Source organism: Ascidia mentula, chromosome 2 (assembly GCF_947561715.1).
Source record: "Ascidia mentula chromosome 2, kaAscMent1.1, whole genome shotgun sequence".
NCBI lineage: Eukaryota > Metazoa > Chordata > Ascidiacea > Phlebobranchia > Ascidiidae > Ascidia > Ascidia mentula.
In genome coordinates this window covers 18,239,086-18,259,816 of record NC_138567.1, presented here as the reverse complement: position 1 = coordinate 18,259,816, position 20,731 = coordinate 18,239,086, and the positions used below count along the sequence as shown (strand labels likewise).

Sequence of the window (20,731 nt, the reverse complement as noted above, 5' to 3'; positions counted from 1 at the left end):
CTGCGGTCCATACGTGTTCCAAATGTGCGAAGGATTAAGTTTGGAAACATGCATGTGGTGCTACAATCTTTCACCGATATCTAGTTGAGATTCTGAACTTTTCGTGAGACATTCGATCTTCTAAAAATGATTAGAACCCCTTATGTACGGTTAGAACTCCGGCTTGATCTCAAAAGCATCTGGCTTGCCTGTAAAAATGTCTGGATCCAAGGGCGTATTCCATGGCCCGAAAAAAACTGACAAAATAAGTTACATTGCTTTGTGTTAAAAGCGAGACCCATTATCTATCCTAGCGGTGCCACTTTGAATGTAAGATTAAATGCAGTGGAAGTGCGTGCCAATAAATCCCTTCAAAAAATTCTTTATTTAGCAAAAACCAATAAAATTTCATCGATGCCTGCAATCATTGGCTCTTTCTGCTAACGTGAAATAATATTGACTGGGTTTGTATCTTTCTTTGCCACCAGATGGCATGTTGTTTGTGCCGTGAATCCGCTGAAAATGTGACATTTTTAATGTGTTTCAATTACGTGGAGCAGGCTATACCTGAATTCTCACTCATTTCTGGCGTTTTGAATTTATAGCCTTTAGTCTACTCTGCAAAGTGTTCGTAATCGAAAGTCCGCAGTGTCTGTACTCAACACTATACACATTTGGCTATGTTAAATGGACAATAGTTGGTTTCTTATTGCTTTACTCTTCTTATGTAGCCTACTTTCGGAGGAGTGATTCCGGAACGGATGATTTTGATTGTCTTCCATAGCCGAAAACCCGACACCAAGATATAAAGGAACGCAGATACTGGTTTGTCTGAAGGTTTTGGTGGTCTTACATCTCCGCGAACCCAATATCAAGTAAAGACAAGCAAGTCTCAGTCTGACACCAAGCTGGCTGCGGAGGTCCCTTCACCGATAGTACGTTGTTGGATCAAATTCAGTCTGAGACCAAAACCGAGATCGACTGAGACCAAAAGTTATGGTCTGTGTATTTGAAGAAAAAGTAGCAAATATATAGGGCAACATTAAAGATGAGACAGTAACAAAAAGGTTGCTGGGGTTGCACAGCAAAGGAGAATAAGAATAAGCGCAAGTAGAAAGCGTGATAACGCAAGCAAGATAACTAGCGAAGGCGTCTGGAAGATAGAGTGTTAATGTAAAACAGTAGAAAGCAGTTTCGAAAAATCAAGTTCGAACAAAATAGGTTTCGAAGTATGATATGCCTAATTCCCAACAATATCAACAAGTAAAATCCCTTCGAAGTGGACAATCTTGCCTTGGTATTTATTTCTCCTGAGCTTTGCATTGCTCTCAATTATACTGTAGTTGATGTTGGGTTAAAGTAATCAGATGTTACGGTACCGAAACAATCGGCAAAAATCTTTAAAATTTCAATTTTATTTCAAAGGGCAGTTATCGCATTTAATAACCAGAATAAAATAATACTTTTCGTATGATTTTTGTGGATTTTTGTGTCACCGAAGTCCACAACGAAGAAGGAAAAGGCAGTTGTCATGTGCTTTCACTTCAGTTTTGCTTAGCTGATCCGGCTTAATCAGATATTGCTGAACATTTTTTTTAATAAAACTCTATTTTTTTTGTACAAGATAATTAGGGAAGTCCTGTTAAAATTAGGACGTACCCGTTAATCTGTTCGAGCTATGTACTCAAGTCAGCAGCATGTAAGAAGAAGCCACCAAATTCAACAACCACCTCCACAACAAGTGGATGGACGTTTACAAACAAATCCTCAACCGTATCCTTTTCAATATTTTTTGTTAATTTAATCCTATCTTAAACAAGAAGTGCGGTGAATTTACTGCAGTTTTAAGGTAGTAATTTTCCACATTTAGTGATGAAAGCAAGAAATACTTTCGTTTTGTTGGCTTTGCTTGGAATTTTTGACTTCACTACTAAGTTATTTGTGGTCACTTTTATGTTAATGTGATGCAAGAAAAATGTTTGTATCTACTGTCAGCAACATGTAGCAGCTAAACTTTTACAGGAGGATTTTTTTTGGTAAAAGCTGATTGTGCAGTCCATCAAATTTTCTGCATTATGTACATGTATATGAAAATATATTTCCAGGCAAATTTTGTTTTGAAACCCATAATTTCACAAAAGTCCATTGAAAAGAAGACTTATATACATAGACAAGTCTGGTGTTTTTACATATCCTTCTCACATATGCAATTTGGTGGGAACTCTTGCAATCTGACTTGTGTTTTCCTGTACCCAAACGATCGTGAACTTTTATCATAATGAACATATCTTTGTGTTGGTGCAAATTTAAAAAAGACAAACTGGTTTTCTGTAGCACTTGGGGCACATCTGATGCAGGATGCCACTCAAAGTGTGGTCTATCCTGCACCTAAATTACAAAAGTCGAACACGCAGAATGCTAAACCATATGTCCAGACGCTTCAATTCGCTGTCTGGGCATGAGGGAGAGTTGTACCTGATTTGTCTATGTTAGAGAGAGAAAAGGCAAATTCTATCTGACTTGTCTATGTTAGTCTTATTGTTAATTGTGCAGACACATTTTTTGTACATCAATATATTAGTCATTTTTTACGCAGATTGTTGATAGTTAGAAAATGTGCATCATTCCCTCCAATCGGTTACATACGTTAATGCAAGAATTGTTTTTTTGATGTGGTTTTTGTATTACCCATTGAACCCAAAGTTGTCGCACAGTGCCTTTAAACAACTGAAGTTTTTTTTTGGGAGTCCTGCAGTAGCTGATTGATATATTGTGGTTATTAGACAAAGTGCAAAAAAAATTCAGTATCATGTCCGAAAAATGTGATTTTTATGAGATATTAAAATCAAGTTAGAATCCACCAACCTAATGTAAATTAATAGGATCTGGTGGGCTTGTTGGGTGTTTATGTGTATTGAATGTAAAGTTATTTTTCCTTATTTGAGATTGGTAGAATTCCTCCCACTACTGGAATATCCCCACATCAACGTAAGTTTTGCCACATTCATGTCATGTTTATAATCTCTTATTGCTGCATGGTTTTAATTTTAGGTTTTACCAACCAAAGCGGTGGAGCTCGAAGTTTTCCAACGTATTCGGTAAGATAGCTATAGGCCAAAAAATTTTGAAAGTAACAATTTAAACGAGTAGTTGTTGTTATTCAATATTGCTGACTCCCAAATAACATGCATGCAAAAATTAACCATTGAGAGCTGCAGTGGCTTTCATCACTGGTTCTCGTAGTAAAATTTGTGCCATGAAGAATACTAAAGCTAAATTGCTTATTGTTGTAATGAAACACCATTAAATTACCAGGGAACATTTAACTATAAACCAGGGATAGACAAACTATTCAATTGGAATTTTTGCTGTATTTGCTCGTACAAGTTGTTTTATTGCAAACTGCAAATAATTATTTGTGGAGAAATTAATATTTTGAGATCGAACCACAACATCTAACTGATCAGCTGCGTAACATTGAAAACCTAAGGTTATCATTGTTTGCTATTAAAAACTGAAAATAGGTTTTGACCACCAGGTATCATAATGAAATATGAATCTGACGTTCTTCTGGTGAAAAACAACAAATATATATGCGTATCCAGGAATTTTTAAAGGAGGGGGTCCAATTTTTTTTTGGAATTCGCCGATTTTCAGGTGTAAACTAAGGTTAATTGTGGTCGAGAATCGCAAAATACAAATGCCCGTGTTCGCGCCAATCGTCACATAAACGGTGGCTTCCTGCCTTGCGTAACGCTATGGAATACTGAATGCAAGTTTTTGCGGTAGTGCTTGCGCAGTAGTTTTTTTTACTACTACTTTGAAAGAAAGGCTTGAATATGTTTGTAACCAAAAGGGATCAAATGTGGGCTTAAGATGTTATAACCTGTATAATATAGCGTACAAACGGTCTTCTGAAGTTAGCATTCTGTAGAAGCCACACCCCAATTGATTTGCAAAGCTCAACGCCAATGTACCCCAGGTCTTTCCCGTTAGTTACCAGACTACAAGATTTTTGTTATTCCACGCACATTTTAATCGACGTCGTGATAATGAACTTTGTTTCAAAACACTTTTATTTTTGGAAACCTGTTAATGCTTTTAAAATAGTGCTCTTCTGGTTTCTGGGTTAAAATCTATTGGCTTTCGTTTGAGACAAATATATTTCGCTATAAAGCATTTTTAGTGTCTGTAAAAACAACTAAAAAAAGAGTAAAAGTACACCTACTAAAACTCATCTTTGTCTTAAGGACACTCTGTGTGCAACACAACCCCTCTCACAACTAACCACTAGGAGTAGGACACGTACAGTAATAGATAAAAACTGCTGGTAAAAGATAAGATCACTCTGTCCGAAAACTTGCGCGTAAAAAAACAAAACAGACACTCATTTGCAACAGGGCTTTATATTTATTGTGGCTCCAATTCTGTTTAGCCACTCATCCTCGGCTATATCCAATGTGTTGGTGTGAGGTTCTTCTACGACTGTGACACTGTAGCACCGTTCTAACGGTGGCTGTGCCGCAAACACGTTTGATGCCGATCCTTGTAGTGGTGTAAAAATGCCGTCCCATCTTTCCTCTGCCTAGAAATTGAATCAAAATTTCACTAAATTTACATTAAACTACAGACAACTCCTAGGTGGCCAAATTGAAATTAAACAGGCCATATTTGATCTGCGGGGCACAGTTTACCCATGTCTAATCCATTACCCTGGTAGTTTGTCTTATACAACAACTGAAATTATCATAAATAAGATTCTGATCAAACAAAAACTATGCTTAATTTTTCAGCCAGGACAGTCCCCTCATCAGAACACTGCCCAGTTTTTCACCTCCCCGGCTAATGCAAATGTTCCGACAGCTTCAGTTAAGACCCCTGGCAATGGGACTTACTACATTTCTAATCAAATGAACCAGTTTCCACAATCCCAGGTAAATTAAATTTAACTAACTTTTACAAATACAAAATATTCAATAATAGTAATGTGCCAAATGTAGATGCAAGCACCTTATAACCCGTCAGTTTCGAAATACAACCAACAAAGCAACCAAAATGCTCAGTACCCGCAGAATGTGCAGCAAGCAACCCCACCTCCACCCCCACCTATGATGAACTATGTACGCTTCCCTGGAATGAATAATGTAAGTCATTCATAAAAACATTGTATTGAAGTTTGCTGTTCTTTAAAACTGAATAAGTTACAGAGGTTTGTATCCCCTGGTCCAGCAAATTCAGTAATGACACCAGGTCACACTCAACTTGCAGCGTCCCCCCATTACTATGCACGTGAGTCCTTACTTTCGTTTTGTTTTATCATCAAAAAACAATGTTACTGCATTCAAATGTTAAAAAGGCAAGTTTTAAGTTGTGTGTATGATTTTCATATACCCAACCCCATATTAGAAATGTACTAAAATATCAGGCTCATTGGCATCATAGCATTGAAACCATGCTTGAAAACTTTGTCACAATCACAAACGGTCATTCTGCGGGCCTGTGTTTTATAAGGAATGTTCCTGGCAGCTTGACCCATAGTGCAAAACTTGATTGCACAAATATATATTTTGGGACAAAGATTATTGCACTTTTCTGGTTTGACAGGTGTTATTTAAATGTATTGCTAACCGAATACATAAAATACACGCAAACCTTAGGTACTAACCTACCAAGCTTATAAAAAAAACTTCATTGGTAAATAATGTTTTAAGATCCTATCATCCATAACAAAGTGCTGCAAGGTTTTGTGTCATTCATTTTTAACACTGTGATTAAAACAAGCCATAGATCAGATTACAAAAGTTGCAGTTCCTTCAGTTGAACCATGCTGAAATGGACTATCTCCGTCACTTTTATCTGGCAATACACAAGTTGCTCTTATGTGACAAGACTGGATCGGTCGACTACTAAGGCATTTATCGGACAATTTCAGTTATCATATACACCCACAAATTTAGGATTCTTTTAGGACAAATCGAATGCATAAAATACATGCAAAACTTAGGTACTATCCTACCAAGCTGATGGACAAAGAAAAAAACCTTCAAATTGGTTAAATATGATGTCTAAACAACACTTGAGTTTTTTTGTTTTTTAATATGCTTCTGTGTTTTAGTTAATACAAATCCTTGCTATGAATAGACTTACTTTGTTGTGCCCATAAATATCATACAATATAAGAAGACGCCGACTTCACTGCAAATGAAACACTATTTTTGTCATATTTTGTATGTTTGTGGTGATTAACCAATAACAAAAACGACTACACCAGTTCTTGTGGCGTTACAAGCGGTGTGCTACCGTTATGGATCATAGGAAAAAGCACAAAACCCTAGCGATTGTGTCACAAAACCATCATTATATGCTCCAATAAATATTCGCATACGGATCTTGCTTATTATTCGAGTTTGCACGAATATGAAATCTATGCTGATATCTGGCAAATCTATTTGGATTTGGCTAGGCATATTTCTACACCAATACATTACAGTTAGTCCAGTGGCGGATCTAGAAAAAATTTAAGGGGTGTGTTTAGGGATGGGCAATATAGAATAATAGTTAAATCGAATCCAGAATACCGAGTCCTATTCTGTTTTTGTTTTAGCTTGTGAACTGAAGCACAATAAACATAAAATATTTTTTGACATGACCCCAACAACAAAGCACAATCAAAGAATAAATTTATTGCACTGTAATATACTTAGGCTCTCTATGTGCTTGTCTGCCAAGCGACAACGTAGTTTTGTGGCTGTCAAACCTACAAGCCACAACCGTAGCAGAAGATTGACGAAAAGATACGTAGGCTACCGTATTTACTCAATTGTAATCCGTGGCTTGTAAAGTTGTTTAACCTACTGTTTGTGATGCCTACAAGCGAGGGCGACTTGTATAGCTCTGAGTTTCAATGGAATTCACCCTTAACTCGATCTGCCTTACCAATACGTTGTATCACACACAGCAATCAAAATAGCTGACAATTAAAAACGACAGATTTGTTGACAATGATTGTTGTAGGGCACCTAAGTTTGCCTTTAACATTTACGTGCGGCTTACATTCAAGGGCGGGTTATAATAATTTTTTAACACCGTAGCATTCGGATTACAATTGAGTAGTTCATGTACGTGGAGGTATTCGGTTGAAGACAGTTTGGATTCGGATAGTTTAAGATTCGAATCCTCCGGATTCGCTATTCTGAGTTGCCCATCCCTAGGTGTGTTCTGTTTAGGTACCTAATTAATGAAGCCATTAGATGCGGTTAAATTTTTTTCGAACATTTATCATGCAAATTCTCTTTGAAAAACAGGTAGAGCATTTACATAGTGAAGCCAAATTCTGCGAAACACAAGACTTTTTAGCTGCTTTTGTGCATGTGCGCATGTCCAGTTTAACGAAAAATGCAAAAACAAAACCTATATTACGTAACCATGCGATTTCATCTGTATCCTCGACGAGTATAATTGCGATGGAATAGCGGGAAATTAACAGCACTTTCACACCCAACAAAACAATGTGCTAAAATGCTGAGGGGGGTGGTCTGACACCAAAACAATCCCCCCCCCCCCCCCCTTTTTAGATCCGCCACTGAGTTAGTCCAATTACACTAGAATTTATGTGAATCTTTGTTTTACAGAACCGCCAAGCTTCGCTTATGACCCTTACATAGTAAGTTTTAATTTTGGGACAAATTTTTAGCATTAATTTTGTTTATGTTATCAGCAATACCCAAATCAACCTCCCCACCAGACTGTTTTACAACCTCCTCCACCACTCGCACAAGCTCCTGTAAGTTTTATTCTTGTTTCTGTTTATGCCAACAAAATTTCCTTGTGTTGGGTAAATTCTAAGAATGTTGGTTAAATTCTCCAGCTATGCCAGACACATTTATGCATACCAAGTCACCTTTTTTTTATTTGATCCAGTGCCACCATTGGCATTGTCACATGTGTAGTTGACTTTTTTTGTGCGTCTTTTGTCAGTAATCAGTCATTGACCGATTTTTTTGAGAAATGTCAGTGAAAATTCAAACCATTTCAGACACAATGCCCGGTTGCTTTTCAGCAAGGAAATTAAGGCGTAAAATGTTATTGTGCATTCTTTTAATGCTTTGGATACGTTGTTTTTGAGGTTGTGATAACCGACGATATGTAACAGGGTGTGCTTTATCGCCTAATATTCGATGAGATCCAGTCGCATTACTTCATAATGATGGATTTTGTTTTTGTGTTTTTGTAACTTGAACAAACGCATGTGCAGTTAAGCGACTTAAAACTTGCTGTGTTTGCAAACAAGGGTTGCCTACATCAACTACTGCAATAAGGTAAATGTTGAATATATGTGATAAGTGTCCCAAAAATATCAGAAAGACCTAAAATTTTATTGGCATAATTTTTCATTGTATTAAAACCCATGAAAGCTTTTGGTTTTGTCAAAATTGTCAGTCGCCATAGGCAAAGTTAAAGCATTCCTCGTCCAATACATCGGACTAGTCTTGCAAGTGCCCAGTCAATTTAAGTGCTTTTTAGTGATGAACCGAATCGTCTAAAATTGGTTCCGCTAAAAATTGCTTTACGTTTACCGTCAGGTCTAAAATCCTATTTTTTGGGGTGGTTTTAAGGTTGTCTTGGTTGTTGTTGTTAGTTTCCAAGTGTACTAATCTTGTACTGGGCATGGGAAAACAATGTTGCTTTAATAAACACTATTATCTCCCGTTTTTGAAGGATATGTCTTCAGTGATCATGATAAAACTTGATTACAAAAATAATCCGTCTTCTTAACAGTTTTATTATTACGTCACTGAACGATCATAAGGTGTTGTTGATTCCGCATTAGTTTTAGGCTAGTTTGTAAGATTGTGTAATCATTATTCAAAGTATATATTAAAAATTATCCATAAAGTCCACGTGTTGTTGTTGGTGTGGCAGAACATTTTTCTCAGTTGAAAGTTTGGTTTTGCTTGAATAACAACAAATTATTCGACCGAATCTTCGTCAAATGTCAAATAAATCAGGCGAAAAAATTCGGCAATCTGAAGCTTGACTTTCATGTGATGCGAGATATTTTGCAGGTTAGGCTGGCCTTCTCTGGGAGATGTGAATCTACGGTGTGTCAGTCTCTATTGTTAAATGCAAAATTAGGATTGTCTAATACTGATGTTTTTTTTATCCGATATCCCTCATGAAAAGTACTGTGATATTTTTTAAAGTTCTATACAAGTATATACATCAACAAACTTTTGAATTCCACAACATTATTTTCAGTGCTTTAAAACCTACATAATTAACTTGTTTGCAAACAGGTCAAAATGGGACCAGTTTGCTCAGTGTTGGAAACAAGTAGTATTGTGCATTTTGAAGCACCGAAAAATAAATAATATTGTGGGATTCAAAAGTTTGCTGATGCATATAGTTGTTTTGGCATATAGAAGTAAAAAACAAGTTTTTAGTTGTAATGACGTGACAAGTATGTTTTGTTCTTGTTTGATCAGAAATTAAAGGTAAATGTCGATGAATAAAAAAAATTTTTTGTGTTATTTACTATATTTGAGCAACACGCAAACTGGCAAAATTACCCACAGTAAAGTTTTCCACTGGTGCCTCCTTACTGTGTTCTGGGCAAATGACTATCACATCAAAATGCGATCATTCGGGAGGTTAACAACACTGCCCAACAGAAACACAATTACATTTCCTGTGCCTTTTACTTATTTCGATAATGTAAACAGTATCGGTATCCATAGGCGTCGATTTTTTAACGTTTTGTAAAATATTAAGTGTGACCTTTCCAGGTTTTAGAAACACGCAAAAAACATTTCGTCTGTCGTATCGCCCTAAACATAGGCAAACAACACAAATTTGTTTCGTGTCACTATTTTTACGCCGAACCATGTTGTTGTAGCACTAAGTTTTTACGGACACCCTTACTGAAAGCAACACATTTTTGTTTCACTCGGTCTATTGCAGATTTAGTAATTATGAAGTAACAAACAAATCTTACCATTATGCTACAACAACTGCTGCGCTGCGTAACAATCCACAAGACACTTGTGTTTGTCATGATTGTTACGGTGAAATACAGGTCTTTTGAAACTAGCTTAACGCATGTATGTCGTTTTTCTGACAATAAATTTGAATTTAAACAAAATCCAGGGGTGACAATACACACATTGTCACCCCTGTTTGTTTCTGAGTCACCCCTAAATCAACATCTATGTCGGTATCAGTCCCCGATAAGAAGCAAATATAGGAATATCCAGATATTTTTACAGTGGTAGGTCTGAACCTTCTGGGAAACCGGTTTTGTAAATCAAGGTTAATTGTGGTCAAGCATTACAAACAAGCATTACGTATGTCCATGTAAGCACAGATCTTCACATAAGCAGTGGATACTATCACAGAAACTTTATTTTCAGGCTGGAATCTGTCAGTCTTGCAGCTTAAATGAATATATTTTTGGAAATCGAAACATCGTCAGGGTCAGTTGCAACAGCATAGGAAATGATTCCCAGAATCCATTCATAAACAGTGGCTTGTACGATTGTGTAATGATATTAAACACTCCTATGTGGGTTTTATCAGAAGTACTAGTGCCATGGTTTTATTGCTATATCTTTGAAAGAAAGGTTGTTAGTATATTTGTAACTACAGAGGGTGCATTTAACGAGCTGCAGACAGGGTGTGTACATGCACTGTTTCGACCTGTAAGGTCTCAGCAGTGCAGCTGTTGAAGTGGCACTGTGCTAGCTTCTACACTAGCAGGCACACTAAAAAATATTATTTATAGTCAAGCCTCAACTCTTTCCACTTCGAGCATTTATATATAGAGAGAGAGGGTAAATGAAAATATGAAATCGTTGTTGCACTGCGATCATTTGGCTTGTCTGCATAAAAATACATTCAATGCAGTGTACTTGGGTGGAAGAACTGACTCTTGTGTCAACAAAAATTTGCAATAATGTTTTTTTTTATCAAATGATTTTAAACAATAAGCATAAACCACATTTTAGGGCATTTATTTGCCTTTCAGTAGCAATATGAACTAGTGAGCTTTCATATTCAAAATATATTTGTTACATTATGTACTGAAATCCAACTGCCCTCTCAGCATATTCAAACTTATTGAATTCACGAATAACGCCACTGTGTCATCATAGAGGCTTTGAAGACGGTACATGACAATTATCATTTTTTTCTAAAAATGAATGAAAGTCAAGAAAACTTTTCACTGTGCAAAAAACAAAAGCAAAATATGACCACATTCTCTGTCTTGCATGCCTATTTTTGAGGGTTGAAATGGGAAAGTTGAAGCTAATGATTTTAAACCAGTAAACATTTGAAAGTGAGAGCTCAGATTCAACATCATCTGATATTGAGGATAGTAGCCAGTGTGACGCAGGTCAAATGCCGGCCATTGATGGAAGGAAAAGGCGTAGGTCTCACATTGGTAATGAGGTCGAAGCCAAGGCTTCGGTGAATGTTCACCAATGAAAGACTAATCTGTACTATGAGCAAGTGAAAATCAACAGGAAAAAGTTTTTGGTTGATTGGTTTCAGTTACAGTGTCAGTGTCAGAGCTGAATACCTTTTTTGGCATTTCAATGCACACGGTATAGTAAAAAAAGCCTTTATTTTAAAGCTACTGGACTGCAAGGCCATTTCTTGTTAAATGGTTTGTTCGAGACACATGGTGTGTGTATTCTTTCTGTTTGCATGAAAGTGATAATGCACATGCTTGACAAAGTGGCCAATATCCACTGCCCAATATCCTTTCAGATATTAATTTGCTGCAAAACATATTTAAAATTGTAATTGATCCGATTCAACCCATTTCTATGGACAAGGCAACTTGTCCATTCAATTGAAGGTTTAGATTTCTTATCTACAATCCAGATAAACCTCATAAAATGGGGTATTAAAGTATATGAACTTTGTGAGGCAGGATTGTTTTTGTTTCTTCCTTCTATATTAGTATCGGATAACATAATTACAAATAGGTTGATTGATTTTGGGATATTTGTAGCTTCAATCAAAATATAATTTGTTGTAATCAGCCTGTCCAGCAACAACAACAACAACAACAACGACGAAAGGTGACAATTCGTGATCCAAATACTGGACTGGATGTGACAAATGATTTGCTCCAGTCTGGCAGAGGCTCAGATTCCACATCTTCCCCAACTGGAAGCACAACAAATTCACAGACACCAACTCCCGTTAGTTACAAAACCTTGGGCTTGCATATATTTATTTAAAAATTTAAAGGTTTTTCATACACGAGTAATTTTCCTAAAATTCACACAGTTTGCCAATAATGATAATTCTGTTTCTTTATAATTTTAAAATTTTGCTTTTCTTATGAATAAAAACTACTAGAAGTAATTCAACCAATAGTGATTAGTCGGCTGTGGACACTGTTTTGACCTATCTAGTTTTATCAGTGCAACTGGTGACTGAATATGTGCTCCACAGTTGTTCGTCTTCGGTGGTCTGTACCTTGTTTGATGTAACAGAATAATGTTTACTACAAGGTGCCACAAAAGTAGAAGAATCTGCAAAACTGTGTGCACTGTTTAGAGGTCAATCAAAATTAACTTACTTTTGCGAGCTGCCAAAATAGAGGAGTTTTTTCTGTTAGAATTGTGTGAACTTTGTTTGTGCTACAACAATTTGATTATTTAAAAAAATAATTTGATTTTGTTTAAATAAAGATAAATTTGGGAAAGCCTCCAGATCAAATTGCTGCTCAGTTTGCTGCTCAAGTTGCTGCCGCAGCAAACCAGGAAGGATCCCCCGTACAAACTGTAAATAAAAAAAACAATTTTACAATTAACCTATTTGTAGAAAAAATTCAAAAAAGCATATTTTTTCAGATGGATGAAGGGGGTGTTTTATCAGTTCAACCCAAAAAGGTCAGAATCCTAACTTAACTTTGTGTAAAAACTTGATTGTTGTTTGGTTGTGAATAAAATACTGGCTTTTATTTGCTTAGGTTACAACTGATGATGTAAACAATCAACCCAGCCAGCTTGTAGATAAACCTCCTGCTGAAGACATTGTTGCTGAACAGAATCCCGAAGCTCCTTCATCTGACAATTTCAAGCAAAGCGAAAGTGCTGATACAAGTGTACAAACTTCTGAGACAGAAGTTAGTGGCAACAAAACTAATTTGGAAGAAGATGTGACAGAAGATGTTGCGAGTGATGAAGTGGAAAATGTTAAATCCGAAGATGTGCCAGAAGATGTTGAAACTGGAGCAGCAAAAAATGACGAAAAGAAGGAAGAAATTCCAAGTTCCACTGAAAAAGGATCAGAGTCCGAGCAAGTTGTTAAAGATGAGTTGGAAACTAAAGTGAATGGTATTATTGTTGAAGAACATCATCAGGAGGTTTCAAAGGTGTCAATAGAAATCATACCAGCCACACCTCCAACCTTGACGAAATTTCAAGAGGATAAACAGGAAGAAATCGAAGTGTCAGAAATAAAAATTCAAAAAATTGTTGAAGAGAAATCCCCCCCTAAATGTGATGAACCTGTTCAAGTTGAAAATTCATCAAATGTTAGTTTACTATAATGTGTAATTTTTCTTTCAGTTTTTTAATTTGGTTGGACAAAAGCTTTTTGGTTGTTACAAGCAGGTGAACCTTCAGTTTATTTTCAGGAAATCCCCAAACCTTTAAATAAGGAAGAGGAAGTTGCTCCTGTGGACATTGAGCAGCAGATAGCTGATGCTGAAGGTAAAAACTCCTACTTTACATCAGCTTCAGTCACAAGGTCGAATGTTATGAAAATGTGACATTGTTTTGTGTCATTTGCAGATGAAGGATCGGACGTTGATGGTAAGAAAGTCTATGATAGAACATTTCTCATGCAATTTCGCTTCCATAACACATCAATGGAAAAGCCAAGAGATCTCCCCACTATAGAGGATATTATAATGGACAGGGTATGAATTACATCATGTAAACTTGGTTGAACTTTAAGGTGAATGATATCAACAAGGTTTAAACCACTGTTTTACTTGGATTGGGAGTAGTAATGTGGTCTGGGTGTTTTATTTCATTGACAAATGTCTAAAATGCCAGTAAATATCGAATCATGTTGACGGTTCCCATAGTGCCCTTGCGTGACTCACAGCTCACTGTAACTTTTAAAAAAATTGTCAAATGATCATCAAAAAAACTGTGTGTGATTAATCCTTTTAGTTGTTAGCGGTTTATAAAAACCACTCTCACGAATAACTTTTAACAATAAAGTAGTTTCGTTTTGTGATTTATCATGGAGAATTTCTTGTGCTCCACCATGACACCCATTTATTTGTTTGATGCTTGTCATTAGCTTGCTGTTTTGAAGGGTGTGTAATTGTTTTTTGGTAGCCTTTGCCCAAATCAAGTGTTTCCAATTCTTTACCTTCCCTTGATGGGATGTACAGAGGAGACCGTCCCTCATCTGACTTTACTCCTAAATACATGTCTGGTGGCGGTGGTTCAGGGCATGGAAGGGTAATTTGGTCTGTTGTGGTTTTGCTGCTTTAACCTTGTAATATTTTTTCAAATAAAACAGGATATTTGTGTGAAACTAATTTGTGGTTTTTCTTTGTCTGATGATAGTAAATACAAAACAGTATAACCACTAAGATTGTCCATAGACATCTTCAAGGGGAATGAGGCCCGTTCAGCAAAGAAGTGGAGGATACCAGCATGGAGGAGGGCATGGTGCTCCCAAACCAACCAAAAAAATATCAATTCAACGAGAACCTGAACTAAATAGAACTGAAAATGCCTGGAAGCCAAGTAAAATAGACCAGAGCATGGGAGCGGAAAATACTTCAAATGAGGATGTAAAAACAGAGGTTAATTTGCCATTCCAGTTTAATGCAAACATTATTTACTTGTATTGTTTGGTAGCATAACATGTTATGGTTGGATGATTGTCTTGCCTAATATTGAATTGGATCAACAATTCAAATTAATTTTGCATTTAAGCATTTTACACTTGCAGGAGATTTTGAGGCAAGTTCGGTCAATTTTGAACAAACTTACACCTCAAAAATTCCAGTCTCTTATGGTCAAACTGCAGGCTCTGGAAATTAACACGGAAAATCGTCTGCGTGGTGTCATTGATTTAATATTTGAAAAGGTTAATTTTTAGTTTGCCTAATGCAATCTTTTGGTAATGTGGTTTTGATTCAGGCGATTGACGAACCAAACTTTTGTGAAGCTTATGCAAATATGTGTCGTACAATGTCACAAATTCGAATTCCTTCCTCAAGTTCCACCAACTCTGTTGAGTTCAGAAAAATTCTTCTAACAAGATGCCAGAGAGAATTTGAGAAAGATAGAACCAATGAAGAAGTTCTCAAAAAATTGCGTGAAAGATTAGCAAACACTGCTCCAGTAAGTGGCTGTTGTTATTTTGAAAATTCTTCTTTGTTCATGTTTAGTTTGTAGGAGGAGAAGCAAGTTGTGAAAGAGGAATTAGATCTTGCTGAAACAAAAGAAAGGAGACGAATGTTGGGAAACATCAGATTTATCGGGGAATTATTCAAACTTTCTATGTTAACGGAGACTATCATGCACAATTGCATCATGGCACTTTTTAGAGGAAAAGATGAAGACTCACTTGAAAGTTTATGTCGACTTCTCACTACTATAGGAAAGGACCTCGACCACGATAAAGGAAAGGTAGAACTTCACCATGTGTTTATTTTGTGCCACAGAAGTTCATAAAAATATATGGTTTATGCAGCAAAGAATGTCTCAGTATTTCCAACAAATGGAAAAAATTATTTCTGAAAAGAAAGTTTCTTCTCGTGTGAGGTTCATGCTCCAAGATGTGTTGGATTTACGACAGGTTTTTAAGATATATTTATCTTACCAGTGTTATGCAAACTATTTCAACTTGTCATTTTGTGCAGAATGATTGGGTTCCTCGTCCAATACAGGCTCAGGGGCCAAAAACAATTGAACAAATCCATGCAGATGCCAAGGAGGAAAAACAACAGCAAGCCTTGCTAACTGCTGCAGCTTTAGCTGCTGCGCCAAAGAGCCAGGTTTTGAACGTTTGTTAAATTTGTCCATTTTTTTTTTATTTTAAGGATTGAATGTTGAGTTAGTTTGATTTAGCTTCAATCCATCCATCCAAATTTTGAAAGTAAATGTTTCAAACTTGATGTTAAAACTATTTCTTGTGGCTTGGAAACAATAACTTTTTCCAGTCACGTGGAGGAAGAATGGGAAGCAGGGGTGGAGGAGGTAGTGGAGGTCATGGTGGCGGAGATGAAGGTTGGACAAAAGTGCAACAGAAACCAACCAGATTCGACCCCAGTAAAATGAAACTGACCAAGGTTTGTTGTTGTTGCAAATACCTGGATGAAAATATTTATTCAAGGTTTTTGACGCTTATCCAACAAAATTAATCAGTTCGCAGCCTCTTTTACCTAGTGCTGTTATTTTATGGTGCAAACTAAGGGGATTATCTAAAAATGTCCCAAATTAATAAGAATTGTTAGTGAAAAAATAAGATTTGAGACTTTGTAGTTTGGCTTCAGCCTGCTGCTAGGGGAAGGTTGCTAACCTGCATCTTCTGTTGCACAATTAAGAATTTTTTCTGCATTATGTCTAGTCCCAGTTTGACGAGTCCAATGTTACACTTGGACCGAGTCGGGGAAAATCTGGTTGGAAGTCTGGGAGTGGTTCGGCGACTAAGAGTGGCTCAGGTGGATACAGCAGTCGGGAAAGTTCTGATTCTGGAAGCACTCCTCGATCATCGACACCAACCACAATGAACAGATTTTCAGCACTAGGTGGCACTACAGCACAACAAGATCACACATCTCCGTATAATCAAAGGAGAGTTCCAAGCAGGTAATATTGATGGTCTATTATAGTAAGTGTGCCAACAGTTGTATTAGTGAGTGAAGAGGTTTTTTTTGCAGCAAAAGTCAAAATAGCACTTTGCCAGTTAATAAAATCCAGACCAACTCTTTTTCTTTTCTTACAATAAATAATTTTAATTATTTTTCAAATAGCATGAAAAGTTAATGTAAGTGAAAAAGACAAAGCAGTGATCTGTTTGAACCTAATATGTATCAATCAGGCATTCAAGTAGGGAAGGGACAAAAAGTGGATCACGTGGCACGATGACAACAATTCCATCAGCAAGGGATGAAAAACAGGCCTTGATTGACACAACAAGAAGAATGACATCACAAGATTCCAAGCCCAAGCCGGGTGAGGTTTTAATTTATGTGACTGATTCATAAACATTTCTCTTGATTATTTTAACAATTGTTTAGTTGCTGTTGCCTCCATCAGTGAGGATGTCATGGAGTCAAAGAGCAAGAGCATAGTTGAAGAGTACCTCAGTATCTTGGATGTGAAGGTGAACCTATAATGATATTTTCATCAATGAAATGCTGACATTTACCTTTTTTATGAAGGAAGTACATGAATGTTTGATGGAACTAAAAGCCCCAACCACGTATCACAACATTTTTGTGAGAATTGCAATGCAAGTTGCCCTGGAAAAATCAGAGACTCACAGAAAAAATGTTGCCAATTTGATAATTTTTCTTTTGTCAAAAAATATTATATCAGTGGAGGAGTATCTCAAAGGGTTTGTTGGTTCCTAAAAACTGAAGTTAAATATGATGTAAAAGTAATTCAAAACCAAATTTTCCAGTGTTTCGCCTGTTCTTATGGATGCAGCAGATTTAGAATTGGATTTGCCAAAAATTTGGGAATGTCTTGCACAGCTAATTTCCCCAATCATAAATGTTCAAAACTGTGGAGTAACTCTTGCTGCCCTCGATCAACTTTCAGTTTCTCTTAGAGAAGAAGAAAGGGCCCATATATTTGTTGCAGAAATTTTGAAACATCTAATTAAACTTTGTGTAAGGACATTAATTATTTTCTGTTTATTGTGAGTTTTAAATATATATAACGCCAAGACTGTTAAAAGGAAAATATTAGAGAACAACAAAACTGTTCGTTGTTTGCAGGAAAGTCAGTTGATTCATATTTAAGTTACAAAGTAATAGGCAGTATTGCGAGGAAATGCATGTAACATATTTTCCCAACGTTACAGGATGTTTCTGTTGTCCTTGAAATGTGGAAAAAAACAGGTTTGAGTTGGAAAAATTTCACCTCTCCTGATCAGGAATCAATTGATGATTTTCTCGAAAGAAAGGTCGGGTCATGATTGTTTGCATGATTCTGGTTATTTATTTATATTTTTTTGCAGAATTTGAAATTGTTTGCTGATGCATCTCAACCAATTGATCCATTTTGTGGGTATGTTCGTACATTAACGAAAATTTTGGATGAGAAAGACAATACTTCCGAGGAAATATTTGATGCAATTGACTCAAGTTTTACTGCCATTGATAAAGAAAAAACAACATTTGTACGTGGAGTCACTGTATCCATTTGTCAAAAAGCCATTATTCAAGGTAAGTTTGCACATTGGTTTTACTTACTTGTAAAAAGCCACTCGTTTTTGTAAACAGGGGATACACAAGTGGAGATCAGCAAAGACATAATTCGAGAACACATAGCATTGCTGAAAAAGTACATTGACACGGATGCAAAAGAACTTGAAGCCCTTTTTGCGTTGCAAAGACTTTGGGTTGAATTGGAGCAACCTCCAAGTAAGTGAAACAATTTATTGTAGGAGGAAGTCATAAAATGTACAACTGTTCTTTCAGATATCCTAAAGTTGTTATTCGACTTATTGTACGATGAAGAAATTATTTCTGAACAAAGTTTTTTTAAATGGGAGAAAGATGAAAATCCCTTGGAGTCTGAGGGCAAAGGAGTTGCTCTTCTCTCTGTTAATCCATTCATCACATGGCTTCGCGATCCAGATAGCGATGAATAAACCTTCTATTTTCGCGCCTCTTGCACTCGTCCATCACAGAATGGGGGATTTACTGTTAATGTGCTAATAATAAATTCTGTTGGAAATGAGTTGGGAAAAATACCTGCAACAGGTAGCAAGTAGAAGGGGGTGTGTTTTATTTATTATTTATTGCCTTGTGTATGAATTGTGATTTGTGGACTTTTGCAGTGAACCATATAGAAAGCCGCGTGCAAATAATGTTTTATTTCCATGCATAAAGGAGATAAGAGGTGGTAATTTTTGGTGCTGCAAAAGCGATTGTAAACAGTAATTAAGGCGGGTCGCTTATTGGAATTAGATTGCTTTTCATTTATCAGAGATATCTCGCCTAATAAAGTTATTGTGTAATACGGCATGTGCTACACCCATGGTAGTTGAACCTATGACACCGTTCTCGCATAAAGTGTTGAAAAAAGTACGAGGTTGCAGAGCAGTGTTTCTCGAACTTTTTTTTGTACCGCCCCCCAAACACCTTAGTCATTTAACAACACCCAACAGAACAGACCAAAAACACAACGAATTTATTTGTTGTTGTCATTTAATGCGATGGTGAGGTTAGTGTGACACCAGTTTCTCAATATCAGGTTTCATGTCGGACGAAAACAATCGTAAGTCTCCTCAATTGTCGATATTTAAGGCAATTTCTTTTTCCATCTAAAAGAGTGGTGAATGCGCTGAACGCACGTTCCAAGTAAGAGCTAAAATAATTACGGAAGGGTGCTCGCGTACCACCTGGAATAGGGTCACATACCACTAGTGGTAAACGTACCACCGGTTAGGAAACACAAGACTTACGCTGTAAGAGAAAATCTGCCACGTCACCAATCGCCCATTCAGTCTCCAGCGCCCCCCATACCATTGCAAACGCCCCCAGGGGGCTTCCACTTTGGGAACCACTGTTGTAGAGTAACTTGTAACAAAACTATCCGGTTGATTCGGCCATTTTTGGTAGCAAAAAAGACGTTTAATGTGACGGAAGAAAACGTGACTGTTGCCAATTAGTGAAAGATCTTGCGCTTGCTGAACGATCATGCGATCACGTGCACGGCAAATATTGAACATTTGGGAAATACGAAACTTGAAACTGCATTTGACATGGAAAATAATTAAGCAATACACATTTTGGTGAAAAAGGAGCTTGATATGAAAATGGCCACATGTTTCTGCGATGCAGCAGATCAAAGTTATGTCCAAGCGTTGCGCGAGTAATTGTTCGAAAGCGCAATAATTGTTGCGTGACGTCATCTAATGCGCCTTAGTCGTGCGAGAGCTGCCTGTGGCCCTTACGCGTAGAAATGGAAAACATTCTGCTATTTTTGCTGCCAGGCATACTAATTGACAAGAATTGTTCTTCTGGCATTTAAGTTTCGAAAGTTTTATTCGAAACCAACGTTTCGTCTGCCATCCGGCGAGACTTCTTCAGGATTATGTCAACAGTGACATAAAACTTTAGAAACTTAAATGCCAGAAGAACAATTCTTATCAAATGGAAAACATTGTTAAACTGCTTTGGTAGTTTTGCAATAAACAGGAGCACAAATGCAGCAAACGGATTCGATTGTGTGTTTAAGCTGCAGACAGACGGCCACTGTTTAGATATATTAGGTCTTATCGTAATAATGAAACTGGTACCAGGACAGGGTGTTTTTAGCATTTGTGATTTCATATTTTTTAAGCTTTTAAGCAACTACTTTTTAGCAGTAGCGTAACCTATGGGTCATAAATGATTTCATTGAGAAATATAAATGTGACGTTCTTCTGGTGTCAAAACAACAAATATACAACTTTTGTTGAAAAAAGATTGTATTTTCTGACGTTTCGCCTGTACGTACGACTAGCTAGTCGCCTAGGCTTCTTC

The 20,731-nt window shown here is 36.8% G+C and overlaps 1 protein-coding gene across 1 annotated transcript; it reads left to right on the top strand.

Annotated features, from left to right (window-relative positions):
• The first annotated feature begins 1,606 nt into the window (after positions 1 to 1,606).
• On the top strand, positions 1,607 to 19,226 carry LOC145889826 (eukaryotic translation initiation factor 4 gamma 3-like). The gene is made up of 31 exons (XM_082980863.1): positions 1,607 to 1,752; positions 2,933 to 2,967; positions 3,031 to 3,077; positions 4,773 to 4,913; positions 4,980 to 5,123; positions 5,187 to 5,268; positions 7,611 to 7,642; positions 7,697 to 7,762; positions 12,027 to 12,188; positions 12,684 to 12,776; positions 12,846 to 12,884; positions 12,965 to 13,531; positions 13,634 to 13,709; positions 13,791 to 13,918; positions 14,349 to 14,474; positions 14,621 to 14,824; positions 14,974 to 15,111; positions 15,165 to 15,368; positions 15,423 to 15,656; positions 15,721 to 15,825; positions 15,890 to 16,024; positions 16,190 to 16,318; positions 16,597 to 16,838; positions 17,071 to 17,204; positions 17,270 to 17,355; positions 17,414 to 17,589; positions 17,656 to 17,866; positions 18,061 to 18,162; positions 18,217 to 18,424; positions 18,482 to 18,622; positions 18,680 to 19,226. The coding sequence occupies exons 1-31, from the start codon at positions 1,658 to 1,660 to the stop codon at positions 18,850 to 18,852; spliced, it is 4,455 nt and encodes a 1,484-aa protein (XP_082836989.1). The 5' UTR covers positions 1,607 to 1,657; the 3' UTR covers positions 18,853 to 19,226.
• Positions 19,227 to 20,731: the final 1,505 nt, after the last annotated feature.